Source organism: Triturus cristatus, chromosome 9, assembly GCF_964204655.1.
Source record: "Triturus cristatus chromosome 9, aTriCri1.1, whole genome shotgun sequence".
Taxonomy (NCBI): domain Eukaryota; kingdom Metazoa; phylum Chordata; class Amphibia; order Caudata; family Salamandridae; genus Triturus; species Triturus cristatus.
Genome location: NC_140592.1, coordinates 1,146,228,221 through 1,146,250,205, shown reverse-complemented (window position 1 = coordinate 1,146,250,205; position 21,985 = coordinate 1,146,228,221). Strand labels below are relative to the sequence as shown.

Below are 21,985 nucleotides of genomic sequence, written 5' to 3'. Positions count from 1 at the left end.
GATCCCAGTGGATTGATTGTTTTTTGAGATGGGATATGAGTCAGCTTGTCCTCTTATAACCATAAACAACTGCAGTTTTTAGGGAAATTTACAGGGTGTTGCAGAGTGATTAGACTGGCTGGAAGCAGAGCACATATAGCCGAGATGCTGGCTTCAGTTTGATGAGTTCTTTTTTCAGACCATGGCCCTTAATGATTCTTTTTTTTAACTTGACTTTTTAGGTTTGCAGCATTGTTCTTGTTTTCTCAGTAATTGTACCTTCTGGGCTGAGGTTTCTCTACTGTACCCAGCCGTTACACAGATGCTTAGCCAGCTCATCAATTTAGGAGAAGAGATCAAAATGAGTCTGCATTGCAGGAGTAGAGCTTTACATCTGAAGGCCAAGAAATCAGTACAAATTGTACTTTTAGTATACTTTTGTGTATCATGGTCTTTTCCTTGTCCCACAATAGTTTCTTTTTGTGATTAAGGTATATTCTTGAAAGAGTAGTGAATGTTTGAAGGAGGTTTTACAAAGTGCATTTACAGGTATGAGCTTTGCAGGTCAGCAACTGAGTATTGATAGGAAAGACACTTCAGGTTGGGTTGTCAAGATGTAAAGATTATTTTTAAATTTGGTAGGATAAGGCATGCAGTCTTGCCGTACAGAATATGTGGAAAAAGATGTTTGGAAGGTTGTAGTGCATGAACTATCCTTGCATTGATCAAGTAATTTTAATGGCATGGGGCATTCTTAGCTTGATTTCAAGTGGAATGGCTTTGTTTGGATAGTGTGAGTGGGTTATGCAAAAGTCTTTTCAAAGGAATATGTTTCACAGAGAAGGAGGGAGTATTGGCTAAAGTATGGCTGTAGCATATTCTTAGCATATTAAGTAGCTTTCTGTTGTGAAATGGATAATCCAAGAGGACCTCAAATGTTAGCAATGGAGTTTTGAAGTTGCCACAACTGCTATTTTCTCTTGTGGTTGGGGTCTCCTTTATGATAACCCCACTGTGCCATAGAAGGGTCTAAGAGAGCAGCATAAGACCTAAGCAAATCAGAAGGTGCCACAAAGAATCAGAGGGCATCTCAAGATAATCATCTTCTAATAATGTTTGTTTGGAAATGCCTTTTCACAGCTTTCGGAATAATGAGCCCAAGTAAAGAAAAGCCTAAGAAAAAGTCTCTTTCATTGGGAAGAAATTCAAAGGCAGTACGGAAGTCCAGTGAAGAAGGAGGGCCTCCTCCATTTTAATGGCTTTGGTGTCCCTTGTTACCGACTAAGGTCTGGGCCACCTATAGCCAATAAGATATGGAAGCATAGATTGCCAGCAGGGGTTAGGGGAAGGGCCAGGCCTAATGCGAGGCCCTGTGCCCTATCTCACGGTGAAAACAGTTGACGTCATGCTCTGTGTGCGGGCAGTGGGATAGGGTGCTCGTGACAGGATATGGGTGCAGGGCCTGGCATGGGTACCCATCGCCAAATCGCGCACGGCGATTGACATCTTACTTTACTGTGAAAAAAACATAGAAATTCACTGGAAAAAACTGAGGTTAAAGTGACTTTATAAAGCAAACACGTTATAGTTAGGAATTGTAATATTTTATTTCAAACTAAATAAAAAAAGTCACTGAAAAAACCAAAGGTTAAAGGATGTTATAATGAGGTGAAACTGTCAGTTAAAACATACCATTTTAAATTAACGAAACCACTGAAATTCACCAGTTATAGGTGTCTCAACTAACTGTAGCTCGTGCCCTAAAGTAACTAGAGCCCTTGCTATGCACTGCTAAATTCCTCACATATAGCATCACTGATGACATGTTCTATGACATCATTGATAACATCACTACAACATCTGCAATGACATCATTGACGACAACACTTTGCATGATAGGGACGCAAGTTATAGTTACTTTAGGGCACAAGTTATAGTTACCTGAGATAAATATAACTGGTGAATTTCATTTTTTTTGTTTAAAACTGTATGTTTGAACTGACATTTTCACCTTACTATAAAGTCCCTTCATCCTTTGTCCTAAAAAAATAATAATATATATATATATATATATATATATATATATATATATATATATATTTATATTTATATGTATATATATATACATACTGCTCAGATGCACCGGTAAGCGAGTCACTCTTCGGACGGGTGCTGAAATGCGGCGGTGCTCTGCAATTCCCTCACTTGGTAGAAGGAAAGACAGCACTCGCGGGACCTTGTCACAGCAGTGATTTATTTCAAAGCCAAAAACAGACGCGTTTTGGAAAAGATCCTTCGTCAATGTTTACAGTACGCGCTGCAAGGCACCATTTTTAAAGCGTCATGTATTTTTCATGAAAACAGACAAGGGCTGGCGTTTCGCCGTATTGCGTGCGCCATTTTGGAACGGTTCTCACCCCATTATCAAATACAACAAAGACAGACATAATTCATTATGAATCAAAAGTTTTTGGTTAACAACACATCCATTCATGCTTTTTATATATTAGTATTATTTTAGAAATAATCTGTCATTTGATAAACATTGAACAATCTCGCCGTGTAGCGGCCCCTCGCAACCTATTTTAGGTTGCAAACATCCCCTGTCTGTTCTTTATGTTGCCGTGTATCGGCCCCTGCTTTAAATGATATGTTCAGAAAATAGATCAGATATTCATTAAAATCAATAGGTCAGTGTCAAACAATGGATGACTGCATAGCATTAGTTACCCAAATGAACCGTCAATTCTTCCCCACCATTCAATCCATTAGGGGATTTTGTCTGGAGATCTATAATGTAACGAGATTCCAGTCTTCTCAACTTTAACACTCTGTCCCCTCCCCTGACATTTGGTGGTACACAATCAATGCCAAAGTATTGCAGTAAATCTCTATCACTTCTGTGTTTGATGGCAAAATGTCGTGCTACAGGATAATTGAAGTCCTTTTTAGCAATAGCACGCATGTGTTCCAATACTCTTAGTTTTACGCAGTGTATGGTACTCCCTATGTATCTAAGTCCACAAGGGCACTTAAGACAATAAACTGCATGTGTTGTTTGACAGGTCATGAATTTAGTTATCTTCTTTCCTGCTCTCAAACCTTTTATTTCATAGGTCAGTACCCTTTTACTGAAAGCGCACGCCTTACACTTCCCACACGGGTAAAATCCTCTCATTTTATTTAGAGTTCCCTGTCTTGATGGTATGACATCTAAATGACTGTGAACTAGACTATCTTTAAGTGAACGTTTCTAAAGGTTATCAATGGTGCCGCTGGAATATCTGCACCAATAATGACATCAGTTTTTAATACATGCCAATTTCTCCTCATTATATTTCTCAGAATTTCGGCATCTTCGGAAAAGGTCTTTAGCATCCGAAATTTGCCATTTTTTTCTTTTTTACTTTCTTTCTGTTTAAACAGATCCTCTCTAGGTAACAATTCTACCTTTCTAAGGGTACTCTCTAGAAGATTTGAGCTGTAACCTCTCGCTAAAAATCGACTCAAACTCGCTTTAGCTGCCAGGTCGAAGTCACACTGCCTTGAGCAGTTACGCTTTAATCTAAGAAGCTCTCCATAGGGAATACTGTTCTTCAATTTTTGGGGATGACTGCTTTCCGCGTGTAGCGTACTATTACCAGCAGTCGGTTTTCTGAATAATGCAGTAGTGATTTTTCCTTCCTGTATCTCAACTTTCAGATCCAGATAGTTTACTGCCACTAAACTTATCTCCCCCGAAAATTGTAGATTCACCTCGTTTTTATTTAGATGTTCAATATACTCTTCTGCTTTACTTACAGAACCATTCCACACCAAGAAGAGGTCATCGATATACCTATACCATGACACTATGATTTTAGTCCATGCTTCATTGGCTACGGACCAGGCCACCTGCTCCTCCCACCAGCCCACGAATAAATTTGCGTAGCTGGGGGCGAAGCAGGTGCCCATCGCGGTCCCTGAGACCTGTCGATAGAGATCCCCTTGGAAGAGAAAGATGTTATTGAACAGGCAAAATTCTATTAACTCCAATAACATCAGATTATGGGTTGCAAATTTCAATGCCCGTTTTTGTAAAAAGTATTTCACTGCATTTAGTCCCTGTCTGTGATTGATACAAGTATATAGACTCGTGATCACGTGATCACGAGTCTGTATACTTGTATCAATCACAGACAGGGACTAAATGCAGTGAAATACTTTTTACAAAAACGTGCATGCAGCCACCCCAAGCAGCACAAGGCCTTTGTAGGGGAGGGGGGCATGTGTCTCCCTCCCTGGGTCCATTTTGGCCCTGGGCACCCCATTCCCGGAGAATTCTTGTAGGAGAGGGGGGCATGTGGCCCACCTCCCTGGGACATTTTTGGCCCTAGGCCCCCATTGCTCGGGGCCCACTACTATATTAATGTCGGAGGGGGCTCGCAGCCCCCCCTCCCCAGGACATTTTTGGCTTCAGGGACCCCATCTCCCAGGGCCCAGCCATATTTCAAAGGTGGATGGTGACAAGCAGTCCCCCTCCCTAGTCCGATTTCGGCTCCAGGGACCTCATCCCCAGGACCCAGCCAATGTTTAAAGGGGAAGGGGGACTGCACGGCCCCCTTCCCTGGCCGATTTTGGTCCTGGGAACCTCATCCCCTGAGGATTGACCAACAAAGAGTGGGTGCCCCAGTGCCCACCCAGGGCACCCACAATATCCTCAATGGAACCGGCATTGCTCCAACCCACAGGAAGCAGCTAAAAATACTGCTCCCTGTGGACAAGGGCAATATTTTGATCTGCTTCCCTGCCCACATTACTGCAGGCAGGGAAACAGATCTGAAGTGCTGTTCCCAGCTTTTTAAAGCTCGGGCCAGCTGAGAGCCGACTTTGTGTTTGCTCTCGCTTGGTGGGAGCTTTGAAATTGCTCCCACCAAGCGAGAGCAAACACAAGTTTCCCTGCCAGTGTGGGCAGGGAAACTGTAATGTTCCGAGGGTGGGCCACCTGGGACATAGCAGGACTGGCCCATAGAGATGGGGTCCCCAGGGCCATCAATGACTCCTGGATGGGGGCCACATGGCCCTCCTCCCTTTTGAAAGTGCCACCGGACCCCGTAGGGTTGGAGTCCCCGAGGCCAAGATCGGTCTGGGGATGGGGGCTACGAGCACCTGCTCCCTTTATCAACTTTGGTCGGGCACCAGGGGATGGGGTCCCTGGGACTGAAATCAGCCTGCGGGGGGGGGGGGGGCACGTGGTCTCTGTGGTCCTACTTAAGATTGCCTGTGCCCCGGGGATGGGGTCTCTGGGACTGAAATTGACCTGGGGAGCAGGACCATGTGTGCCCTTCTCCACCCAAAACTATATATAAATCCCCCCTGGGACCTGGCCCTTCCACGTGGCATAAAAAATAATGCGCAGGCGGCCGCACTTGTCTCAAAAGAAAAATATTTGCAGTAGTAACTGTGCCTATTTGCGGCACAATTTAAAAATAAAATTTTTCTGGCCCCAGCCGGGGTCCCTGTGGGATCCCACCACCAGGCTTAGTGGATCAGGGTATTCCTACTTTGCCTCCTTGTGTTTTTAGTTGTTGTCGTTTTTCTTGGGACTCGTGCTGAGGCCCGAGTCCAGTATGACTGTCACCACTTCCTGGTTGAAGTGAAGGCAGCCAATCAGATCTCAGCATGAGATCTGTCAGATCCGCGGACCCTCCATGTCCCTAGACATACAGAAATCTTATTTTTAATTACTTAAAAAGTATTGAACAGATTTACTCCCAATTACAAAAAAGAGATCTTTCTGGACCAAGATCTAGCTTTCTGCCAAATTTGGTCTAATTCCTTTCAGCGGTTTGGGCTGTAGTCGTGTCTAAAATACCTATGAGAAATTGCATGGGGAAACGCGTTTTGGTTCCCCCTTTTTCTTGGCTCCGCTTGACAAATCACTCCAAAACTTTCCAAACAGCAGTTAAAGTGAGTGGCAAAGTAGTTTTGAAAATGCCAGCCAGTAGGATATATATATATATATATATATATATATGGTGGGCGACTGCCAGTCGGTAGGATATATTTATATATATAAAGCCTACTGGCAGTCGTCAGTAGCTAGTTATAGTTAGGATCTAGTTTCCATATTTATATATATAGAGATATATATATATATATATATAGTTATATAGATATATAGATATATATGTGTGTGTGTATATGAAAGGTTACAATCATTTAAACTTTTTCAAAATTACCTCTGAAATAAAGCACTTTCAATGTGGAGGCAGTGAAACGTATCTGCGATGTAATGATGTATTTTCTTCAAAGTAAGTGTAGCATACCTTGGGGCACCCCCACAAAACTGCTTTTAATAATTGGTCTGAAGATGTTGCCTTCTCCTTTGCCCTTTCCTTCCCAAACCATTCCATGCCAGATTTAATTAAGTAATTGAAAAGACTAAACAAACAGAAGAGCTTCAGTATGATTATAGGATCTTAATAGTCTGCTTGGCACTTGGAGATAATCTCTTGCTTAGAGTTATGCGTATTTGTTTCTCCTTCATGTAATAAAATACCCTTTATAGCTATAAAATTCCCAAATGCAAATCATGGATGCTTTTTATCACAGGAATCATGGATTGCTTGATGCCTCATAGAGCCAGCAAATGCCAGTATTCATTTGATCAGTTAGAATAAATGTCTGAATATCAGGCTGGTGGTGAGTCATCTGGGCTGGGAAAACAAACTGTATGATTTGTTCCCTTGGTTTCAGGAACTGGTGAGTTCTAGAGATTATGGGAAACAACTTCTGGAAGTGGAAGATTTACTACAGAAGCACAGTCTGGCTGAAGCCCAGATCTCTTCCCACGGAGACCTGGTGCGGCACATTTCCCATCAAGCAACAGAAGTCACCAAGGCCAAGAATGCCAAGCCAGAGCTGCTGCAGTCCAGAGTGCGGAAACTCAACCAGGACTATCAGACCCTGGTAGATCTCTGCAAATTACGGTAAGTGAAAGTCCATCCTACAACAACCCCTTTCAAAAACAATGTTCATTGAACACCATTCACATATCAGGTCAACTATCAAGTGCAAAGGGTCGAACCAAAAACACTGAGCCCAGGGCAAGATTTTAATTAATTCTGAATAATAGGATGAATCTCACTAATTTTGTGATACTCTTGTGATGCGTAATTACTGATAATTATGCGATTAGGCCGCTCAAGTATTTTAGAGTACTTTGGTGAAAAAATGTCTACTGCAAAGTACAGGGACAGAGTTTGACCAGCTGCTGCTGTTTGTGTTTTGTTACATTTACCCCTATTTTCTTAGCACAAAATGCACCCTCAGGTTCATTTTGGATGCAAGGATCATTGTGCACTAAGAAAATAGCACTAAATGCTGGGTTGCGCTCCTTGCTTTTTCCATGTAAGCTAGTGTAATTTTGCTGTATTTTGAGTAATTATGCCAGTTTTGCCCATTCCTACTCATAATATCCGGGGAGGATGTTGTGAGATGGCAGCTTCCAAATAGATGAAAATACAAAGAGAGCAGGTTGGAATGGTGCCAGAGGCTCATGGAAGCAGGAAAAATAGTAAGACGTGTAAGGGAAGGGACAAGTGGGGCTGTTAGTGTCTCACTTGTTATAAGCTACAAAAGAAACAGAGGAAACTAGACTATAGACCCAAAAACGACCACATGAAATCATAAGAAAGTGTGTGCTGTTGATGGTATAGATGTTTATCCATCTTTAGTGCCATTTAGAAGTGTAGACCTGATGTACTAAAGTATTTTACAATTGCAAACCATGCAGTTTTCAAAATCACAAGCTTTGGAGCCACAGAAAGACATTTTTGGACTTACTAAAGCCCTTTTCCAATTTTAGAAAAGTCTTTCTAATTTGCAAAGTCGGTATACTGACAAATTCTGATTTGCAAATACGAAGGGACGTGACAGAGTTATCCGCTCCGAATTGCGATTCGCAATAATATGCAGCAATGGTTTGTAACTGCGATTGCACTCGCAAACAATTGCTATTTTACTGATTTCTCAAAGGAGGTGGTTAAGAGACTTGCAAAGAAGAAGCTGTGCATATTGACCAGCTTTCCCTTTTAGGAAGATTCAGGGAAAGGGTAAGGGGAACTGGGATTAATCTTTGGGACCAATGCCTTCTGCCTCCAGTGTGTTCCTAAACAAAAAACATAGAACAGGTTCTTTTAAGGGAATAGATATACGGTGGTCATCTGTCCTTGCAGGTCATCATTCCTGTGTTTTTAGCCATTCACACAGTGTCACAAATAGTTACCTTCAATCATTCTGCGATGCTGCTGCATCCCTCTGTAAATGGAGATTTTTGAGATGCAACCTATTAAGGCATAGGTTGAATGGCAAAACCCCAAAGGTCGCAAAGAGTCAGTGTGCAGTGTGCAACCAGTATTTGCGTTCTGGCTGTTAGAAATGAAAGCTGACTTCAAAAATGTATAATTTAAATAAATTACATAATTTCACCAATTTTTGTTATCTAATAAATGTGATACAATGTCTACTCTCTTGGCACAGCTGGTCTCACCTTCAGGACACCTTGAAGCGCTTTGAGTTTTTCCGTGACTGTGGGGAAGAGGAGTCTTGGATGCATGAGAAGTGGCAGCTGGTAAGGCTGGCCACACTGGGAAAAGACCATAGCCAGATCTTGGCCTCCATCAAGAAACATAAGGTACTGCTCTGAATTTAATCTTACGTTTCACTCTAGTTTAACTCCTTCATGCCTAAGAAGAGTATTGGTCCTTAACCCACATGTCTGAGCCTCAATGGCTGTGGAAACAGTTTTGAGAATAATCTGAGTCACACTTCTAAGACTGCTCAGGTCCAAAGATATTATAATTTTGTTTACAATGACGTCTCCCAATGTCATTTTGAACTATACATGTGTGCATGATTTTGGCAGTACAAACCTAGCCAAAAAGGTAGGGGAGTGATGTACAGGGTCAAAGAGAAGTATGTGTGGTCAAGTGAACAACTGGGGGAGTAGATGAGTTCAGATAGTGATAGTCGACTACTACTGCGTCATGACGTAGTGTTCCGTGAAGAGAGAAGAGGTGAGTACGAAACCCTTTCCTTATTTGGATCAGAGTTGAGGTGGTCCTGATGGATACGGATACTTCTTTTTCATATTTGTTAAATAAATGTATTTATTTAAGTTATTAAAGGAAAAGAAACAATACCCACCCCGTATAGAGAGCACCATTGTCAAAATCATTGTCAATAGTAAACAGCACCCAAGACAATTACCCCCAGCTCATCATCAAATATTTGAATGCATCTAGCTGACCTCCAACGTAGTGTTGTTAGTGTGGATGTAGCAGCACAGTAATACTCATAACCAGTTAACTGTAACAAAAACCTGATGATCCATAGTGGACAATGCAAGGTAAGCTATGACCCTGGAGGTACATCAGCACTGTCTTCAGTTTCTAGAGCTAACTTCGAGCACAGTAGAATGCACACAAAAAGGAGGCTCAGAGATATGAATATATAGAACGAGCAGGGATCAGTTCCCACGAGCTGCCTAATTGTTCATTGCAATACATCATTTTTTTTAAATGGATCGCCATAAAATTAAGACAGTGAGCCTTCTAACAGAAGCATGAATGTCTTTAACATATCCCTAAAGAGCAAAGAGAGTGGTATTTGGGATGGGGACTTCCATCACTTCAATTAGAGCCCTAAATATCTCCTCCAAATAATCATCAACCTTCAGGCAAAGTCAAGCCAAATGAAAGCAACCACTACAGTTGGAGTTGGCCCTGAAGTCCAATTCATACAATGTTACAGGACTTTAATTTAATCTACTCAAACATTTAACTTGTATCAATCACAGTGTATAGTTGAGGGAGAGGTTCCTGATCAAAGAACAACTAAATTTCCATTGCTCGTCAGTGACCATCTTCTCAACTTCTACAGACTATTTTTCTTTCACTGTGGGGTATAGATTGGAGCCTGCCTCAGTGATGTATTGTATAGCCAGGATAATAAATTGCGAGAAGATGTAGTGTCTGTCAGAATCGGCAGGGATGGTAATGAGTGGGGAGGACGAGGGAAGAGGGGATTGGAAGCGCTACAGAATTCACTAAGTCCAAAGTACCAAAACACATCTAGTGGAGTGCGGGTAGAAGTCTCTTGGGTAGTGGTTAGCAGGTGAAATCCAATCTGTGGGATGCAAGTCTCCTAACTTAAGCAACTTCGAGTTTGCCAGCTGCTTACTTGCTTTTGGCTAACAGGACAGGGAAGACTGGGGTTGTCAATAAGTGGTATTCTAGGGACAAATATTTTGCCTAAATGAGCTCGGTACCTAAGCTTATCCCAAGCCCAAACCGTACCCCTAACAGTGTTAATGTCAGTGGTAGGTCTAGTTATGGGCAAGCAGAGAGCTGTACTTGTGTTAGTGTGGGATATGAAACAGCGTGAAAAATGACCCTGAGCTCATAAATAATATAGAACAAAGCAGAGAACTGCAAGACCTCCCTGTTCAAACGGAGATTCAATATTTTCCACTGCAATCATGGCTGCTTGTCTGCCCAGGCTAATTTGATCATTCAGAGTTTCATTCTTTTGGAAAAATGCTGAGAAAGGGGTATGGGTATATTCATGAACAAATCAATGCCACAGCTAACCTGGATCCTAAGATATGTAATCAACACGTCACACGACTTCAAAAGATAGTCGACCGGACTCACAGCGACAGTGGAGAGAGTGGGAAAATAACTGCTTTAGACCAATTCATAGATATGCCTGATAAATTCTGGAATTATTGGTAAAGTATTAGTTGAGGGATCTCTAAGTGTAACATCATCGGCAAACAGAGATTCAATAAGGTGCTGGACCATAAAAGTGAGGCCCCTATGCGAATAGTATTCTCTTAATCTGGTGCTAATGGTTCCTTTGCAATCGCAATTAATATGGGGAAGAGTGGGCTTCCATGCCTGGTCCCCCTTGATAGAGGTATGGAGTTCGAGATTAATCCATTCTATCTGATATGCGGCAAATGTTTTTTATACCATAGCTGGATCCAGCCAATGAAATTCCAATCAGGTCCGAGTCACTGCAATAGTGTGAAGAGGTACCACCATTCCAAGGAGCCGAATGTCTCAGTGATGTCGACCATCACTTTATTAATGTTGGGTCTAATTGGTGGATCAGAGCAGCCTCTAGAAGAATGCTTTATGCTGTGCATCAGGAAAGGACTGGGCAGGGTCCTGTAGTGTTCAGGGTGTATGTATGATTTGTGCAGTGTAAGCCCGGACAGTTTTAGTTACCAACCAATCATTGAGTCTCGACCAGGAATTATGTGCAAAACATATGCAGATGCTTTCCAGAGTCTCGGGATGCCTAGTACGCCAAATGTCATGCATAGTTATAATATCACTTAAGTATGATGTAGCTTTATGATCAGGATGTTGTGCAGACCCCAACCTATCTAGAAGCGGATCTATCACATTATTAAAATCACCTGCCCAAATAAGTGACCCATGTAAGGAAAGTGGTATATTATATGGTGTGATTGTGAGTCCTCACCGTGTAAGACACTCACAACACCATATTTGGGTCCAGTCAGTCTTGTGTACAAAACCATTAGCTCAACCCTGGGTAGCTGTGGCCTCGAGCAGTCAAGCTTAAACAAAGGAACACGTGTAAAGAATTTAGGAGTACCAAAACTATGAAATACGAAAGTCACCCAACACGAAGGAGATCCAACATTGATTTATTCAAATAGATCTTACTTTGAGGAATTTTTAAACACCAACATGAACTAAATCCACTGAAGGATTCCAGAGATATAGATTTTTAAGTAAAAAAGTAAATTGCTCTAAATTCCAACAAGCATTAGTAACCGAAAGTGTTTGAAATCATGCGTTCAGCAATCCTGCCCGCTTTGGCAATCAACTCTAACAGGGAGGAGGTCAAAGGGACCAGTAAGAATTTTTAGGATAGTTACCTTGTCAACAAAGCAGTCTCAAGTCCATTTCCAGGCTCTATGGGCGGACCACCGGTTGACGAGGGTCTTCCTGGGACTACTCCATGGTCCACAGTCCAGGTGGGTTGCCTTTGGCCACAGGGGCCGATGTTCCTCGAAGTTCTTAGGTCTAGCAAAAGTCCAGTTGCCACTGAACTACTGGTCTCCGGTCACAGCGAAATCAGCAGTTCCTTTGGCAAAGGCCAGTGTCTATCTTGGGTGACCAGACATCACTTCGGCAGCTCTTCTGGGTTCAGCAGACTCTGTGCAACTTTTGAACATTGAGATTCAGTCTGCCATGCTGCACGTTGGCGGCAGTCACATGATTGTGGCTACTGACTAGCCATAACGTGCTTTTTCAACTTCTGTAGCCCTGGTGCTGTAACAAGAATCAGCCACCTGACTCTTGGGGTTCTCCTTTTCTAGCTAGGGCCCTGGACTTTTCCACGAGCCAGGCACCACAGGCACAGACCTCTCTTTGCTAGCCCAGGGATCTGCAGGTGCAGTCCAGTATTTGTTGCAGACTATCTTGCTGGTCAAGGGAACATCAGGGGAGTCCTACTACAGTCCTCTCTCCAGTCAGACGCAATCTGAGGTTTGGGTGCCAAGGGTGCCATATTTATGCCCAGGAAGTCCCCTAGGGGATGCAGTGGTTACTAGCCAATGGCCTACCAGGCTCCCTCCCACCTAATGACGACTTCCCGCAACTTGTAGCAACTAACTACTGCAGCGAGCACTATACTGTCAACCTCCAATATGGCTGAACCCTTCTCTTGGTGTGTCTGGCTTGGTAGCGCACACCAGAGGTGTGGCTATGGCTTGGCAACTGCTTTCCCAGCTCTATCCCTGACGCCAGACCGTCTACCTGAACAAAAGTGTAGCCCCTCTCATGTGTGTTCTCTGTTTTACCTACAAAGGCGGATTCCCCTTTGAAGCTTCCCATTTGGGCTTACACTCTATGTGGCTTACTGCCAGGGAAGATGAATTCTCTTCTGACTGCAGTCCTCTATTGTTCCCACTCCTGGGAGTCATTAAGACATCTGTGAAAGGCCACTGGAAAACCTGTTACATATGCTTAAAAGTTTCATGAAATTCAACTTGGGCATCAAGTAGGGTTTAATTCAACGATTAATTTGATACTTTGAAGTACCAACTTTAGCAGTCCCATTCAGACGTTAGCACAGCAGAGTTGTCAGCGTGTAACCATGTACTTGCCCCTGGGGCTACCAGCCTTTCCACAGTAAAAACTAAAACGTGGGGATTTTACTGTTAGGGCATATGAAAATACATGTCTGACCTTTAAATATGCAGCTTCCTCCTCTATGACTCGCTAGACCTACCTCAGGGGCGACTTTTATATATTAAAAAAAGGAGGTTTAGACTTTGTCATTAGTTTAAATGGCATAGTCAGGCTAGCAACTTAAAGCTGTTCTCCAGGCTGGAATGACAGTCTGGGAGATACATTTTACTTTGTCACACTTTGTGGTACAATTGGTTCTGGAGCCCCTGGGGGCTACTTTAACTTATAGGTTCTGGGTACCCGAAGTACCATATACAAGAGACTCATAAGTAAGTTAACTTATGCCACTTGGGTATAAGCCAATTAAACATACACTTTTGAGGATTAGAGCACTGGCAATAAGGTCTGGTTAGCAGGCCTCAATACACTCTCAGAGTAAAAAAAACTGCAGAATCAGTCCAAAACGATGTAGTATAATGAACCTCCTTCAGAATCTTGTATAATTTTATATGGCTGCCACGGTACGGTACACTCTTTCTAAAAAATAATTGCCACCCCCTTAGCATACAAGGTAGGAGGCATCGGCCACAATGTTGAACCAGCTCGCTCGCAGTAGTGAAAAAGTGTGATAAATCAGGTAGGTCTCTTGCAGGAGGCCAATGTTAACATTGTTTCTGTTCGAATAAGCTAACAACTGGTGGGCCTTACAAGGCTCATTCACACCACATAAGGTCCACGTTAACAGCCAGAGAGGGAACATAGCTAATGTGGGGCTATTAGTGTATCAAAGCAGCTGGAGAATCATGGGATATGACTGGGTATGTAATGCCCTCATTGCTCGAAGATCAGTCTTAGGGTGGTGAGCACCGCAGGTGCTGTTGGGTGTCTCAAACAAAGTAATTTCCCAGTAAAAACAACCCCCACACACTCAATTGAGGCCGAAATATCAGAGACAGTAAACAGCCTTACTCCCTCCCAACCTAACCACAGGTAAATAGAGAGCAATTATAATATGCAAAGCACAACAAACCCATGACCAGCAGGTACGACAGTATCCAGTAGTTAAACAATTCATCCCACAAAGTAGTGAGGAATATGTTAATGGGATCTCCCACCGGTAGGCACATTGTAGGGAAAGGCCCACTGTCGGAAGAAGGGGACGCCAGGTTTACTATTAACAGAGGGCTGAAGCGAGGAACAAGATTCAGCATTAGCAACATGTGAGGTGCTAGGTGTTTATCAAATGTGATTGGCGTGCACTGCTTCCAACGAAGGTGGGGCACACAAGATGCAATCATTATCACTAATGTGGGTGACGTCATAGGATTTACAATGAATACGTGAAGGTTTTGTGTAATTCTCTTTGTCGAAAGTCTTACATGTTTTGTTGTGCTATTTTAATTTGGCTGTGAAGAGCATCATTCGAGATTGAGAAACTAGATTTTCAATGCACATCACACCTCTATGACTTCAACTTGTTAAAAGACATATCAATATTGTGTCAGAATAACTGTTTCTTCCATCTGTGGTACACTTGTCTATTTTCTTTATGGGCATATTTTACCCGATGATTACTGATGGATGTATTATTAGAAACCTGGCTCTAGTTTTTACATGGGAACTATTTAGTTCGAAGGGAAATGGTTAAATAGAAATAGGACTAAATGCAAACTAAGGCAAACACTGCATACAATAATCATGATATATTGATTACAGATGGATCATGCAGTAGTTGCACTGATGATAAATGCTGTGATAGTTGCTAATATTAATTGATTGGAGGATTTCTTAGCTGGATCAAAGCACTGCTTTGCAGAAGAGGAGAGGGTACTTGGACCATTGTATCTAGAAATATGTGATTCCGTTGACGAGGTGGTAATCAGGTGAACACGCACGAGTAAAAAATCCATAAGATGTTTTTGATCATATGTCAGGTCATGTTTTTAAAAGTTGATAGTATGGAAAAGAAGAGACACATGACTTTCAAACGAGTGTGGTAAATTCTCTATGAATTACATGTCATATCTTTAAGAGACCTCACACTGATTTTAATTTGTAGTGTAATGAATTCTGTTGTCTCTTTAAGGGCAATTAATGTAGTTCATGAAACAGAAGGGTCACAGATTGTGAAATCTGTAGATGTTGTATACTGTACATAAAAATCAATATTGAATTTAAAGCATATTTTTTTTAAACTTTTTTGTTCATTAATCTCAAATATTGGTGGTATCTCATAGTGTGAAAGAGTTTACTCGTTTTCCTTGAGAGGCGGAATTATCTTTTTGATCCTCTGATATTGCTCATGTAGGCTCTTGAGGCAGAGTGCAACTCTCACAGAACAATAAGTGAGAATGTGGTGAAGCAGGGCCAAGACCTGTGCCGTAGGGATGTTTCCAATGAGGGTGAAATCCAGAAGCGGACCAATAGCATCCAGAAGAAATGGAAGCGGTTACAAGACGAGGTGGCTAATCGCAAAACCCTTCTACATGTCGCAGCGCTAATAATGCAGGTATGTGAATGCAAAGTTTGGACTGAAACTAAATTTACCTTCCCTCACAAAAAATCAGAGAACTGTTCTCTGAGGGCCAATATAAGTAAATGCTGGTCTTACCATGGATAGTGTAACATCGACAATTACACTCCCTGTCATGCAGAGGGCTGCCACTTCTCCAGGGGACCAGATCATCTCTTGGTCCTGCAGATCTGTGAGGTGGATTGCCTAATTCAAATATAAGGGTGCTTCGCCAAATTATGACAACGAATATCATTTTTACATTCGCAACTATTACCATAAAAGCGTTTTTTGCTCTCTTTTATGTTATTACTGTAATTTCCAAAAATGTGTGGTAACTTTCCACACATTTCATCCACTTCAGCATATTTGGAGTCACTGATGCACTGTAGTATTATCATAATACTGCTTCACATAATAGAAAGTTCATCAACAAAAGCCTGGTGGCTTTTCACTTAACTTTTCTGCCAGAAACCTAAATCTAGGGTCAGTACCATGAATCAATGTTATTATCGCATTGGGTTTTTATTTTTTTTTGTAAACAGGTTTTATTAATTTTTTAGAAGACATAGCAAACATCCCACAGAGCTTGTTGGAAGTACATGAGTTCCATCATACAATTCAATGCAGTTAAACATAAGAATTTCAGGGTAGATATTCACTATCAGTTGGCAGTCCCATCTATGCGCAAGCAAGGGACTATTCATCCTAGCCCTATGACAGCCCTCAGCTCTTTGTCCTGTAGTGCGTCGCAATGCACTCTATTAGTCGTAATTCTCCTCAGGTTTCCCCTTCGCAACTAATACCCAACAAAAGTCCCCCCCCCCCCAATCCCCTTCCAAACAACCACCCTTCCCTCCCCCCAGGCATGCCGCTGATTTATCAAAGCCTCCGTATATGGGTGTTGGTCAGTTCAAAAGAGCACCGGGGACGCTTCGCCCTTGAACTCGCTTTATTGATGAGATTGTGCGGGATGCGTACATCGCATTGGGGTTATTATCTCAGAATTTAGCACTAAAACTTAATTTAGAGCTGCAAAAAAGAAAATGTCTTCTTTTTTCTGAAGAAATTCTGGCAGGTCACTTTATGCTGGCAGGAGATATCCTTTCAAATCCTGCACTTTCTTTTTATTAAATTGATATCAGCTTTTTAATCCAATTAGTTCAATAGAAGTGTGACAGAACATGGCCATTGTGCCATTGAAAGGAAGGGTGTACTTGGTAGCACAAAAAAAGAAAGGTGTACTTTGCAGCACAAAAGAATGTATGCAGAATCTGAGAAGAGGTAACATTTTCATCACTTTTCTAAAGATGAAATTATATGTTGAGTAATACATACTAGATTTAGAAGGATAGGAGGTGGAATAATGCTTGTAGGAAAGTAGAATCTGCTTTCATGGTTACCCCCACTTTTTGCTGGTGTTATTCTGTTTTCTGACTAGTCTGGCTCAGCTCCTGCTAACCAGGACCCCAGTCACGGTGCTTCCTACCTAAATTTGGCAGTGGTACGTACTTTGGTACCTTTCCAATTGGCTACTGATGTACCCAGGTAAGTCCCTAGTATATGGTACTATGGTACCCAGGGCACAGGTAAACCAGGGGTCTCCCATAAGCTGCAACATGTATTATGTCATCCATGAGAGACCACACATACTGTGCCATTGCAGCCTGTGTAAGTTGGTGCTAGCACCACTTACGACAAATCTGTTTCCTTATATCTGAGGTCACTGCACTTAAAACCAATAAGTCACCCCCAAGGCAGTACTTTCATTCTTAAAGGCAGGGTGCTAGGTTATAAGTGTGAGGGTGCCCTGCATGAACAAGACACCCCCTACAAACCCTGGAGTCGATTCTCTGGACATGTAAGTGCAGTTAGCAATTTAATACATATAGTGGACATCAAGTCATTTACGAGATGTCTAACTATATATTGGCTGTACCGAAATCGGTCATGTTTGGTATCAAACATGTTGGCATCCTACCCCAAATCTGATTCCAGTGTTGGATGTAGGATCCCACGTATTGGGGGGGGATCCTCTAGGGTGCCCCCATGTATTCCCGGTACCAGCCTTTCAGGGTCTAACAGCAAGCTAGTGCTGCTGCCAACCACAGGCACATTTCTGCCCTCCTGCTGCTGAGCTGAGCTCAAGCAGGGGAAGGTAAAACAATTGGTTTCCTGTCACAGGGAGGTGTGACCACCTCCCAGACAAGACTAAGGGCCTTATGTAGGTGGGCTTGCATTTACCACTTCATAAATACCGAATCATACCGATTCGGTATTTATGAAGTGGTAAATGCTATGTAGGTAATTGGTCGGTAAATATTACCGATTCGGAATAATTCGGTAATTACCGAATCGGTATTTACCGAATCGGTAATGAGGCATACCTTCCCATTGATGGGAAGGTATGCCTCATTACCGAATCGGTAAATACCGATTCGGTAATGGGGGAGCACATGCAAGGGTGGCAGGGTGTCACATTGACACCCTGTTGCACCCCTGATTCGGCCATGTGTGCACATGTGGCACACATACATGCCTTGAGGGCATGTGTGTCTGCCACATTGCACACATCTACGGGCAAAATAATGCATTTACACACATATTCGTCATTTACCACCAACTATTAGTTGGTTGTAAATAACGAATCCCCACACACACCACACAGTCCCCCTACATCTGATTTCTCTATTCGGAATTTACCGAAGCGGTAAAATTACCGAATCGGTAATTTTACCGATTCGGTAATTTTACCGATTCGGTAAATTCCGAATACAGAAATTCTCCCCCTACATACCAAAAGCCAAAATACCGGTCGGTAACGGTATAATTACCGAAAATCGGCCGTTACCGACCGGTATTTGGCTACCTACATGAGGCCCTTAGTATATTGGGCTGGGGTGGGGGCGCCTGCCAGCGCCATCAGACTGCTCTGAAGGGAAAGTTTGGTGCCCTCCTTGCATATTCCAGTTTTAGTCAGTTCGGGGAGCCCTTGGCTCCCGCTCTGGTGTGAAACTGGATAAAGGACATGGGAGTATCCTCCCCTCTGTCAAACCCCTCCTCTGGGAAGAGGGACCCTTGAATCGTCCCAACCCTTTCCCTAGGGTACTTAAGGGCTTAACTGTGGGTGGCTTTTCACATTCATTGTGCGACAAAACTCACCCCGAAACCACTTCAACTTCGTCCGCCTGGGCACCTTGGACTTCAGTGGACTTCGTTCGCCTGGAACCGAGACTGCACCAAGGAAGACTCCTGCTGCTCTTGGTCTTGCTGTTCTGCCAGTCTTCTGCATTGTCTGTGCTTCTTCCAGGTTCCTCTGCAGGCCTGTGGGCATCAAGGACACCCAAAGTAATCTCCCTTGGATTGAAGGAGTCACTCCCCTGCATCTGCTGGCACCGCAACGAAGCTGACCGGTCTGCTGCTCCTGAAGACCTGCAGACTCTGAAAGGCCCAGAAACACAGGCTGGACCTGGCCTCTCAGCAAGTTTGAGGCCAGTATCCCTCGTCCGAACCGCTGGAACAGAACCCCTGTGATCCGCATCAACTTGCCGTTGCCAAGGTTTGTTGACTCTGTCTCCCAGAGATCCTCGGGCTACAAGAAGCTCTAGCCTCCAGCATCTCTGCCTGCCAAGATCTTGATCCTCACCACATCCTCTGCCCCATGGACCTACATCTCTGGTGAGCTGCTCAAGGTCCTCTTGCGACTCATGTGCCTTGGGCCTGTGGGACCTTTTGAGAGTCTTCTTTGGCTTCAGTGGGCTCCCCTGCTTGCTCTGGGCCTGCTCTGACTCTCCTGCAATTGGTGAGACTCTTGAACCTTGCTGGTCCCAACGCTGCACCTTTTTCGTTTTCCGTGTCTATTGCCGCTGCTAAGGCTTGTTAGTGCTCCCGCTGGCCACCGACTCCCTGGTTCTTGACTACCGATATAGGACAGCTTGTGAACAGCTTCTGGTCTTCTACAGCGTGGCTTGGTCCTCACAACTGCAGCAACAAGGTCATCATCATCACTCCTGCATCTTACGTCATCGGAGTTCATTGGTCTACCGTGCCTCCTGGTCATCTCTGAGTGGCATAGACTCTGTCCCCTCTGCTAACAGGTACTTCTTTTCAAGAATACATCCGAGAATTTCACAGGACTCTTCCACCTTTTTTGCCAGTGGCATCTCTCCTGAGGTCCTCCATTGTGGTCTACGGCGGCTTCCAACGTTACTTCGCACCTATGCACCCGGCTTCCCTGATGTAGGTATCCTGGTTCCTGGGGGTATCCACGGGTGGGGTGACTCTCCAGCCTTCTGTCTTCCACAGGGTTTCTTCAAGGTCCACTGGGTAGGGTCCTTCTTCTTAAAAACTGCAACCACGACTTTCCAATTGACTTGAATTGAGTACACAGCTGTGTTTCCACTCATCACACAGCCTCCGTAGGGTTCCTGTCTACTTACCTCGGGTAGTTCCTTGTGTCCCCAGCTCTTGTGAGTCTTCTGGTTCAAGTCCCGATTTTGGTCGCAGTTTGCATTCCAATTCTTTAGAATATGGTTTGCTCCCCCCTGTAGACCACTGTGTGTTTGTGATTACTTACCTGTTTACATTTGAAGTATTGTGTTGATATCTCTTGGTAGGAGATATACCAATGTGTTAGTGAGTGTGTAAAATAAATATACTTTTTTTATAACTACACTGTGTGGTTCTTTTTCGTTAAACCTATACTGTATGATTAGTTCTGGTGAAACAAACTGCTTTACACTCCTTCTAGACTAAGCATGAAGGCTGCTCTCCACACTTACCACTTAGAGAGCTTTCTATGGTTGTCTAAGACCAGTAAAATCATCATAAGGTTTGCCTGGATTTGTGGAAGGTGCTTCACTTAAATAAGTGTGCACCATATAATAAGCCAGACTCCTACAATGCTATACATCATCATTGACCCACAACATGGCTATGCTGAAGAAATGTCCAGTTGCAGCAAGTATTTGTCACATAGCCTCTGTCTCTTGGACCTTTTGTGGTCTCCTGCTTCAGTAAAAAAAGTTCCTGTGAGAAATTAGATTTCTGGTTGAGGTGGGTGAAACCCTACTCAAGCAGGAACCATAGTCCTTGTCAGGGTGAGGCACAAGCAAACCCCAAATCAATCTCTGCTCAACCCTCTGGTAGGTTGGCACAGAGCAGCCAGGCTTAACTTAGAAGCTATGTGTAAAGTATCTATGCAGCACTTCAAACAGTAAGAAAGTGAAAACAGAACACAAGAAAACTCCCAACAAAACTCCAATCAGTAGAACCAGAGATATGCAATTTTAAAGATTCCAGTAAAAATAGCACCAGAAAGCCCAAAGCCGCGCCAGACTTTGGCAAAGTCACAAGTTGAGGCCAACTGTGATGGAGCACGGGCTGGCTACAGGGACCCAGTTAGACCCGCTGGGCAAGAGTACCTTAAATCATGTTTGCAGAGAGTTGTGAGGCACCCGCATCGAGGATGTGTCACGAAGCCGAGGTGATGCGCTTGTTCCGAGGAGCTGCAGAGCTGTGATACGAGGTCCTGCCTCGTAGTCGATGATTGCTTCAACGAGGGCTTGTGATACAAAGTAGCGACGTCAAGGATGCTTTGCACAGTTAAGACGATGCTTTGGTTCTGGAGAGCTGCATGGCTACAATGTGGGAGCCTGCGTCGCTGAAGTGTTGCACACCAGCGGTTCCACTGCGGACTGCGAGGTCGATGCGGAATTCTTGTTCTGAGAAAATCCTGCAGCAGAGGCGATGCGTCGCTCTGGTTTGCCGGGTCAGCATAGGAGATGTGTTGGTTCTACTGATTCCACAGGTGGGCTGTCAGAGCACCTTCGGGTCCACTTCTAAGGGTCCAGGATTGGGGTAGCACCACTTGGCAGGGTAGGACTCACAGTTGGCAGATTCCAGGTGTTGGGTTCAAGGTTATTGGAGACTTCTGTCCCTGTGGCTCTAGTCAGAGGCCAGTCACCTAGCCCTTAGAGTTACTGTGGGGTCCTGGGTTCAACCGCTGCAGGCCCAGTCCTTCTCACCTGGGCAAGAGGTCAGTAGCCAGCAGGTCAGCATGTCAGCATTCCTTCAGAGCAACAGTCCAGTAGACCATCAGTCCTTTCAGCTGCACAGCAGTCCTTCTTCCTGGCGGAGTCCAGAAGTCCAGATTTGTACTGAATAGTTGGTGACTGGTGTCCAATATTTGTACCTGGGCCTTCCTTTGGAGTGCGATTCCTTTGGAGTGCGATTAGGATGCGCCAGTATGGCTGGCGCATCCTAATTGCAGTGGTGGGAC

At 43.6% G+C, this 21,985-nt stretch overlaps 1 protein-coding gene across 1 annotated transcript in view; it reads left to right on the top strand.

Annotated features, from left to right (window-relative positions):
- SPTBN5 (spectrin beta, non-erythrocytic 5) overlaps nucleotides 1–21,985 on the top strand; it is a 1,776,766-nt gene that overhangs the window by 126,734 nt on the left and 1,628,047 nt on the right. Inside the window, exons 9-11 of the mRNA XM_085627084.1 lie at nucleotides 6,718–6,950; nucleotides 8,503–8,656; nucleotides 15,502–15,702. Coding sequence (XP_085483210.1) covers nucleotides 6,718–6,950; nucleotides 8,503–8,656; nucleotides 15,502–15,702 — 588 coding nt within the window. The remainder of the gene's footprint in view (nucleotides 1–6,717; nucleotides 6,951–8,502; nucleotides 8,657–15,501; nucleotides 15,703–21,985) is intronic.